At 40.0% G+C, this 7,978-nt stretch overlaps 1 protein-coding gene across 1 annotated transcript; it reads left to right on the forward strand.

The window, feature by feature from the left end:
• The first annotated feature begins 1,538 nt into the window (after positions 1 to 1,538).
• LOC18434507 (LRR receptor-like serine/threonine-protein kinase RPK2) lies at positions 1,539 to 6,255 on the forward strand. The gene has a single exon (XM_088870191.1). It carries the CDS (start codon positions 2,005 to 2,007, stop codon positions 5,236 to 5,238), a length of 3,234 nt encoding a protein of 1,077 aa, XP_088726317.1. The 5' UTR covers positions 1,539 to 2,004; the 3' UTR covers positions 5,239 to 6,255.
• The last annotated feature ends 1,723 nt before the right edge of the window (positions 6,256 to 7,978 follow it).

Genomic DNA, 7,978 nt, shown 5'->3' on the forward strand with positions numbered 1-7,978 from the left:
TAAAAATAAATTTTAAATTTATGGGTTGTAGAAATATTTTTCAAATTTAAGATACCAAAATACATTCATCTGTTCGCATTTCACTCTCTCTCTACCACTCCACACTGAACTCTCTCTCTCTCTCTACCACCCCACACTGAACTCTCTCTCTCTCTATAACATGTTACAAAATGATCAGTTAAGTGCATGATTTATCCTAAACTAAACACTCTTAAAATATTATATCGAAGAGCCATGAATTCTTCCTCGTATCCAATATCTCTCAATCTCGTTCCACTCTCTCTGTCTATCTCTATCTCTCCTCACTCCCTCTCTCTCTCTCTCTACGTTCATTTTGTATTAGCTGTTTCTCTATGCATTTATTTCTCATAAAGGTGCATTACTTGTAAGTTGTAACGGTTTTGCCCATTTTAATTGTTGATACTTATCAAGAGTGTAGTGCATTGCTTGTTGCCCTTTTGACTATTAATAGCTTAACAATTTGTCATTTTTCATTAATTTATATTGTCATTTAGCACTTGGCGCCACATACGTGTCGAAAAGTTTGAAATTGAAATGAACGGCTCTGATTTTGTATAAGCGATAGTTTTGACACGTGGCTCTATATCCTCCGTTGCTGACTGGTTATGCCTAAGAAAGGGTCCTTTCCATTGGCATTGATAGCTCTCTGTCCAAAACTCCAAATACAAACAAACATGCTTTTCAAAAATAGACCCCTCTTTCCTCCTCTTTTATCCCTCTCCCTTATTTACCTCTCTCTATTTTTTGCCTCACTCTGATTTACCTATCTCCATATTTCTCTCTCTATGTTATTGCCCTCTCCCTAGTTGTTATTCTCTATTTAATACCTATCTCTATTTCTCTCTCTATATTATTGCCCTCTCCTTAGTTGTTTTTTAATTCTTTTTTCATGTTGGCAGCCTATTTAATACCATCCACCTTATTTATTCATATATACCATCACAAAAAAATTTAAATCTTTTTTCATGTTGGCAGCCTATTTAATACAATCCACCTTATTTATTCACATATACCATCACAAAAAATTTAAATCTTTTTTCATGTTGGCAGCCTATTTAATACAATCCACCTTATTTATTCGGATTCGAACAGGTTAAAAGAAAGTGTCTTTTTTTGCCCATTATGTTTGGTATCAAAATTTGTGAAATCTTACCTTGTCAAAATGCCGATGATATTTCAGAAATCAAGCTCCCCTTTGTACCCACAAGCCGAGAGGAGAGTAGAAAAGAGCCACATGAAAATATACGGTATGATCCGTAATCCTATGACCATAAAGGGCTATGGTCATAAATCTTTATCACCGTCTAATTAATGGTTGGACGGTGATGGCGATAGGATGGTACCAACGACCTGGCTTAGCCATGTTCCCAATAGGTTCCACACCGTCCCATCACTGTGCATACTGGCTTTTACGGTAATAAACAAAAGCTTCCGTGGGGTGGGTGGGTTTTTTATGTATTTAAAGGAAAAATTAGGGGTATTTGAGGGGAGAATAGATTCTCGTCCTTGTTACACGGACATGGAGCTGCGTATCTCGCGGGCCTCTGTCGCTTGAAATTGAATTTCACGGTTTGGTAAAAAACTGTACGGCCGCAAATGAGAGATCGAAAGCGAGAGTAAAATGATTTTTTAGAGAGAGAACCGCCGTTGTATGCAGTACGGTTGCAACTTTGAAGTTACAGAGAGAGAGCGCGAAGACATACAAGTTGCAGAGTACACAGAGTGATCTAGAGAGAGTAGACAGAGGGGGAGGGGCGTGTAATGGAATCTTGACAAAATCAGAGAGAGAGAGGAGTGCCGAGAAGCTAGAAAGAAGGTTACAGAAGAAAGGAGAGGGAGAAGAGAGGAGAGAGAAGAGAGAAGAGGGAGACGTGGCTTCACCGTAGCTAGAGAGAGAAAGAGAGGATCAAAGAAGAAAGGATATACAGAGAGCACTACAGTTTTCTGGCAAGCGTCTCGACCCTGCAACGTTTCCCTGTGACAATGGCAATGGCGACTCTGCAACTCTTCTTAGGGACTTTCTTCTTCGCCAAAGCCTTCTCCATTTCCGTGGAAATAGAAATATCTGCCCTCCTTTCCTTTAAAAGCTCCATAACCAGTGACCCTCTTCATCTACTCTCTAATTGGGTACCTTTCATGAATTCGCCCTGCAATTTTACTGGAATCACATGTGACGAGTTTTCCGGCAAAGTCACGGGTCTGAACCTCGCCGGAAAACCGAGTGAAGTTTCCGGAGATTCAGGAAAACTGGCAGGAATCTTGCCCCATTCTCTAGGAAGCCTTACCGATCTCAGGGTCCTTTCCTTGTCAGAAAACTCATTTTCCAGTGAGATTCCGGGAGAGATTGGCTTTCTTAGTTCATTGGAAGTCCTTGATCTTAGCCACAACAACTTCTCCGGCGAGATTCCGCTCCAGATAAGTTTTATGGCTTCTCTCAGTGTGCTTAATCTCTCTTTCAATTCATTTTCAGGAAAGATACCAGCCTCCCTTTATGCATGTAAAAGCCTGCAAATCCTTGACTTAAGAGCCAACCTTTTGAATGGGACTTTGCCTCCAAAGCTCGTAGGAAGCTCAAATTTCAAGGTGATTGATCTGTCCTTTAATTCTCTTTCTGGAGGGATTAGTATGGAACCTTCAAGTGAATGCAGGTCATTGACTCACCTTCATCTTTCTGGTAATTTTTTGGCTGGAAGAATCCCTAAAGAGATTGGAAATTGCACAAGTTTACAGTCACTTTTGCTGCCGCAAAATGTGTTTGAAGGCCACATTCCTGCAGAGATTGGTAGGATTTCTCATCTTAGGGTTTTGGATGTTTCAGGAAATTGTCTCACTGGGAGGATACCCAGAGAGCTTTCACAATGTAAAGAACTATCAGTTTTGGTTCTTACCAATTGGGTTGGTAATGGAAATGATTCCTTGCTTAAAGGTGAATTCAATGCATTTGAATGGGGAATTCCATACGAAATTTTCTTGATTCCAAGACTTAAGGTTCTTTGGGCGCCTATGGCAAATATTGGGGGGAGGTTACCTAAAAGTTGGTCTGAAACTTGTAGTCTCGAAGTTTTGAACATTGGGTTCAATTCGTTTAAAGATATTATACCGGAAGGATTAGGGAAATGTAGGCATCTTGCTTACTTGGATTTGAATTCGAATGCGTTTTCTGGCCATTTACCTGTGACATTATCAGTTCCATGCATGATTTATTTCAATGTCAGTGGCAATTCATTGTCGGGGAGAATTCCTAATTTTGGTAAATCGAGTTGCGGTAATAGTTCCTTTTCAATTGTTGGATTTAATGACTTGGATTCCTATGAGAAGGTTGAGTACTGGTATTTGAATCTTATTCACACCAGTGTTGCAAAGAGTAATCCATTTCATGGTGCGATAGCTGAAGAAAATGTTATACTGCATGATTTTAGTTCAAATGCTTTTGTTGGTGTTCTGCCTTTAATTCATATTGGAGATAGCTTATTAGCTCCGAAACCTTCTTATGGCTTGTTATTGAATGATAACAAGTTGAACGGTTCGCTTCCCAGTTCTCTATTTGCACTCTGCAAGTATTTACAAGGCTTCGCTGTTAACTTGAGCACAAATCAGTTATCAGGTAAGATTTCTTCTGTTATTTTCCTGAACTGCTCTGAATTGAATAGTTTCGAAGCAGCGTATAATCAGTTAGATGGCCCAATACCAAAGGAGATTGGTAATGCATTCCTGATTTCACAGATTGACCTGAGAGGAAACCGGTTGAATGGCACACTTCCTGATCAGTTGGGAACTTTGAAAAATATGAAACAGGTTCTTCTAGGAGAGAACACATTCACTGGAGGAATCCCAGTTCAATTAAGTCGATTAAGTTCTCTTCAGGTTCTCGATCTCTCATCGAACAATCTTACTGGTTCCATTCCATCAAACCTAGCTCAAGCAACCCAACTTCAGGTTCTTCTTCTTGACCACAATGCACTTTCAGGAGAGATCCCATCTTCTTTCTCAGAGCTTCAATTCCTCACGAATATGAACCTTTCGTACAATAACCTCTCCGGCTATATACCTGTTCTCAAGTATTCTCTTGACTGTACTTCTTTCAAAAACAACGTATATCTTCAGCCTTGCACTGCTCATAAGCCTTCCACCCTTGCCCAGCCTCCCTACCTGCTTCCTCCACCAAATTGGGTGAGCCGAAGAAGCAAGCTCAAGTCATTTGAGATAGCATTAGTGGCTTTAGCCTCTGCTATAGTGCTTGCTCTTTTACTGGTGGTTCTATATCTGGCTTGTTCAAAGAGGCATCTTGTTCGGCTCCCAAGCCTGCGAAAGAAACTCCTTGTTACATTTACAGACACTCCTCCTGGACTAACATATGAAAATGTAGTAAGGGCAACTGGGAATTTCAGTATTCGTAACTTGATAGGAACTGGAGGCTTCGGTGCTACCTATAAAGCTGAGCTGGTTCCTGGTTTCTTAGTTGCAGTGAAGAGGCTGTCCTTGTGTAGATTTCAAGGTCTGCAACAGTTTGGAGCTGAGATAAGAACCTTGGGTCGAATTCGCCATGCCAATCTAGTGACCCTAATTGGCTATTACATGAGTGAGGCTGAAACCTTTCTCATTTATAATTATCTACCTGGAGGGAACCTAGAGAGATTCATCCATGATAGGTATTGTAAAAACTTGAATTTCTCTGTGATTCATAAGATAGCCATGGACATAGCCCAAGCTCTTGTCTATCTCCATTATTCATGTGAGCCACGAATAGTGCATCGAGACATTAAGCCAAGTAACATATTGCTCGACAATGATTTGAATGCTTATTTATCAGATTTTGGCCTTGCAAGGCTTTTAGAAGTTTCTGAGACTCATGCTACAACTGACGTAGCCGGGACTTTTGGGTATGTAGCACCCGAGTATGCTACAACTTGTAGGGTCTCAGACAAGGCAGATGTTTATAGTTTTGGAGTAGTTATGCTTGAAATGCTTTCAGGGAAAAGGTCATTAGACCCTTCATTTTCTGATTATGGAAATGGGTTTAATATTGTGGCTTGGGGGAAGTTACTTTTAAAGGAGGGGAGGACATCAGAGGTCTTTTGCTCGAAATTATGGGATGCTGGGCCTCAAGATGAACTGGTTGTGATGCTTCAGATTGCGGCAGCTTGTACTGCTGAATCTCTTGCAATTAGGCCTTCGATGAAGATGGTTTTGGAGGAGCTGATTCATTTGAAGCACTGATGGGATGTTGGGTTCAAAGAGAGATGGTGAAACTGAAAATTGATGTGACGGATATCAACAAGATGCCTACTTATGGGAAGTTGGAATAATCCCAATGCCTTTTTTGGTTGGGTTCCCATGAGTTGTAATTAAATTTTTGGGCTCTAATAATTTGGAGTAAGAATCTGATTGTCTTAGATGGTGAAGTCTAATGGTGGTTTGGAGTCTTTGTGCTTCATCTTTCAGAATCTGGATTTGGTTTGGCCTCTTTTCCTCTCTTGCATATGCATGGACTTCGTTATGAATAAATGTCTTGCATGCATGATACTCTCTCCGAACTTGATACTCTCTCCGAACTAATGTATTGTTCGATTTCATTATAGGATGTGGCATTTTAGAATGAAGTGGCATCAAAAGGTTTTTCCTGATTTTTGGATGCTAAAAATGGGCATTGCATATGTGACCTGGCATCACACTGCTACTGGCTGTCGAATATGTTCCGCATGAGCTAACCAATGCTGCTGATCACTGATCTTGGGATACCAGATTGAAATGACATGACACACCTTGCATATTCAGTTCCACTTCAATGCAAGGTTGTTCCTTTCCATAATATCTGTGTAATTTATGTATGTCTCTGATTTTGTATCATAAAATCCAATTTGAATGAATGGTTTAGATCTGGGGAAATGGGTAAGTGCCCAGTCCAAACCCTCTGTCTTAAATGTTTGGACTGTAAATTTGACAAATTGGGTTAATTCGAATGTGGCTCGTGCAGTGCTGCATTTGTCTTAAAAAGGAAAAGGAGCAGCCTAATTTGGCAAGAACCAGTCATTTGAGACATTCTCTGACCAGTTTCATCTGATTGACCTATTTAACTTGGACACAGGTGTTCATCTTTCTTTCCTAATTTGGCAAGAACCAGTCATTTGAGATATTCTCTGACCAGTTTCATCTGATGACCTATGTAACTTGGGCACAGGTGTCCATCTTTCTTGTTACATGTGAACATCTTAATGGTACGACGTGATTGTCCAATACTTTCATAACTTTAAGACACTTTATTTTATCCTTTTTCTTATATGTCACTACCAAAGTACGTATTGTTACTTAAAATTCTTTCTTCCTCCGCCTTTAAATGGTACTGATATGTTTTGTGACTCTTGTTTAAAATGCGAGTTTTGGGGATGGCATTTTTGATGTGTGTATTTCTGTAGGACGCTGACGCACTTATCTATGCCCTTTTCAAATTGAGATATACTTACCAAAATAACAAAGATATCATGGTTCAAATGATTCTCTGGCCTTGCTTTCCAAATCAAGTTCGGTTTGTTCTCACTTTGTGTTCTGGCTTTATTGGACTTATCACACAGCCTTATCTTAATAACAAATACATAGGAACCTGATTAAGAGTTTCTGTCCTAAAAATTACTCATGTTCAGTTTGTTCTTGAATGTTCTATATGTTGTCTTCTCTGGGTTTCTTAGGGTCTTCTGGAAATAAGATCGGGCTTCCCTCTCATATGGCTTGGATTTGTTGTTTCCAAATTTATTGTAGTGGCTTGCCCAAAATTACAAGGGCATAAAGGAGGGGAGTGATTTACTGGACTTTATATCTGAAAATTCAGTGTACTTCCGTTTGCCGGGTTAATTTTGTAATGCTGTCTTTATCTTCATTTTTTTCTCAAAGCAAGATTGCAGAAAAGGATTAGACATCATTGGCCTGCCCTCTTATGTGGTAGGCAATTTCATATATAGTTCCATCATAAAGTTTTGGTCCATGGCTGCATCTTCATATTTGGTAGGCAATTTCATATATAGTTCCATCACTGTAAGTAGCTGCATGATATTTGCTTATAAGAAGTTCTATAATAATTTTATTGTGATACCATGTAATATGGGAGTTTGGCTATTTCATTCAAATGGTTCCATATCCCAGCTGGAAAATATTCTTCACTCATTGTTTTAACTGAAAACATACTACTCTATGTGTTCTTGCAGTTGGTTTGAACCAGTGTTTCAAAATTAGCTGTTCTACTTGGGACTCTCCCAAATCGGACTGGATAGGGATGATGGCAACTCCGGGATGCAAGACCCTGAAATTGAGTCTCCCTGTCTTGCAGTATTTTTTTTCTTGTTTGACATTCCTGGTCTGATTTGGACCAGCCCAAGTCGGACCAGTGGGTCAAGCCCTTGGACATGGGTGAGTCAGAGCCTGAGTCCCATTTTTAGAATAATGGTTCATACCATTTTCAACTTAGAGCTATGCCCTTACATGGCTTGATTCCTTATCTTTGAATTTTTAAGGGAATGATCAGGTTGGTTTGTGCATCATGGTGCAGGTCTCCTATGCAAATACCCATTTTTCGATTCTAGGGACAAGCGCTTGGACCTAGGGCGAGTGAGAGCCTGAGTCCAGTGGGACTAGCGCTTGGACCAAGGATGAGTCAGAGCCTGAGTCCCACTTTTAGAGTGCTGGTTCATACCATTTCCAACTGAGAGCTATGTCCTTACATGGCTTGATTCCTTATTTTTGAATTTTTACGGGAATGATCAGGTTTACTTGCGCATCATGGTGCAGGTCTCCTGTGCAAATATCTATTTTTCGATTCTTTACGGCTGTGGAGATCATGCTTCATTATAGAGGCCCAAATTTGCAGGCATGGCCATGATTTAGATCTCCAACTTCAAGAGGATTGATGTTGGAGATTCGTTCAACACACCTAAATGTAATCATTCAGACTTTGTGATTACTTGCTCTC

This window comes from Amborella trichopoda, chromosome 6 (assembly GCF_054954075.1).
Source record: "Amborella trichopoda isolate Santa Cruz 75 chromosome 6, AtrichopodaSantaCruz75HAP2 v2.0, whole genome shotgun sequence".
Lineage (NCBI taxonomy): Eukaryota > Viridiplantae > Streptophyta > Magnoliopsida > Amborellales > Amborellaceae > Amborella > Amborella trichopoda.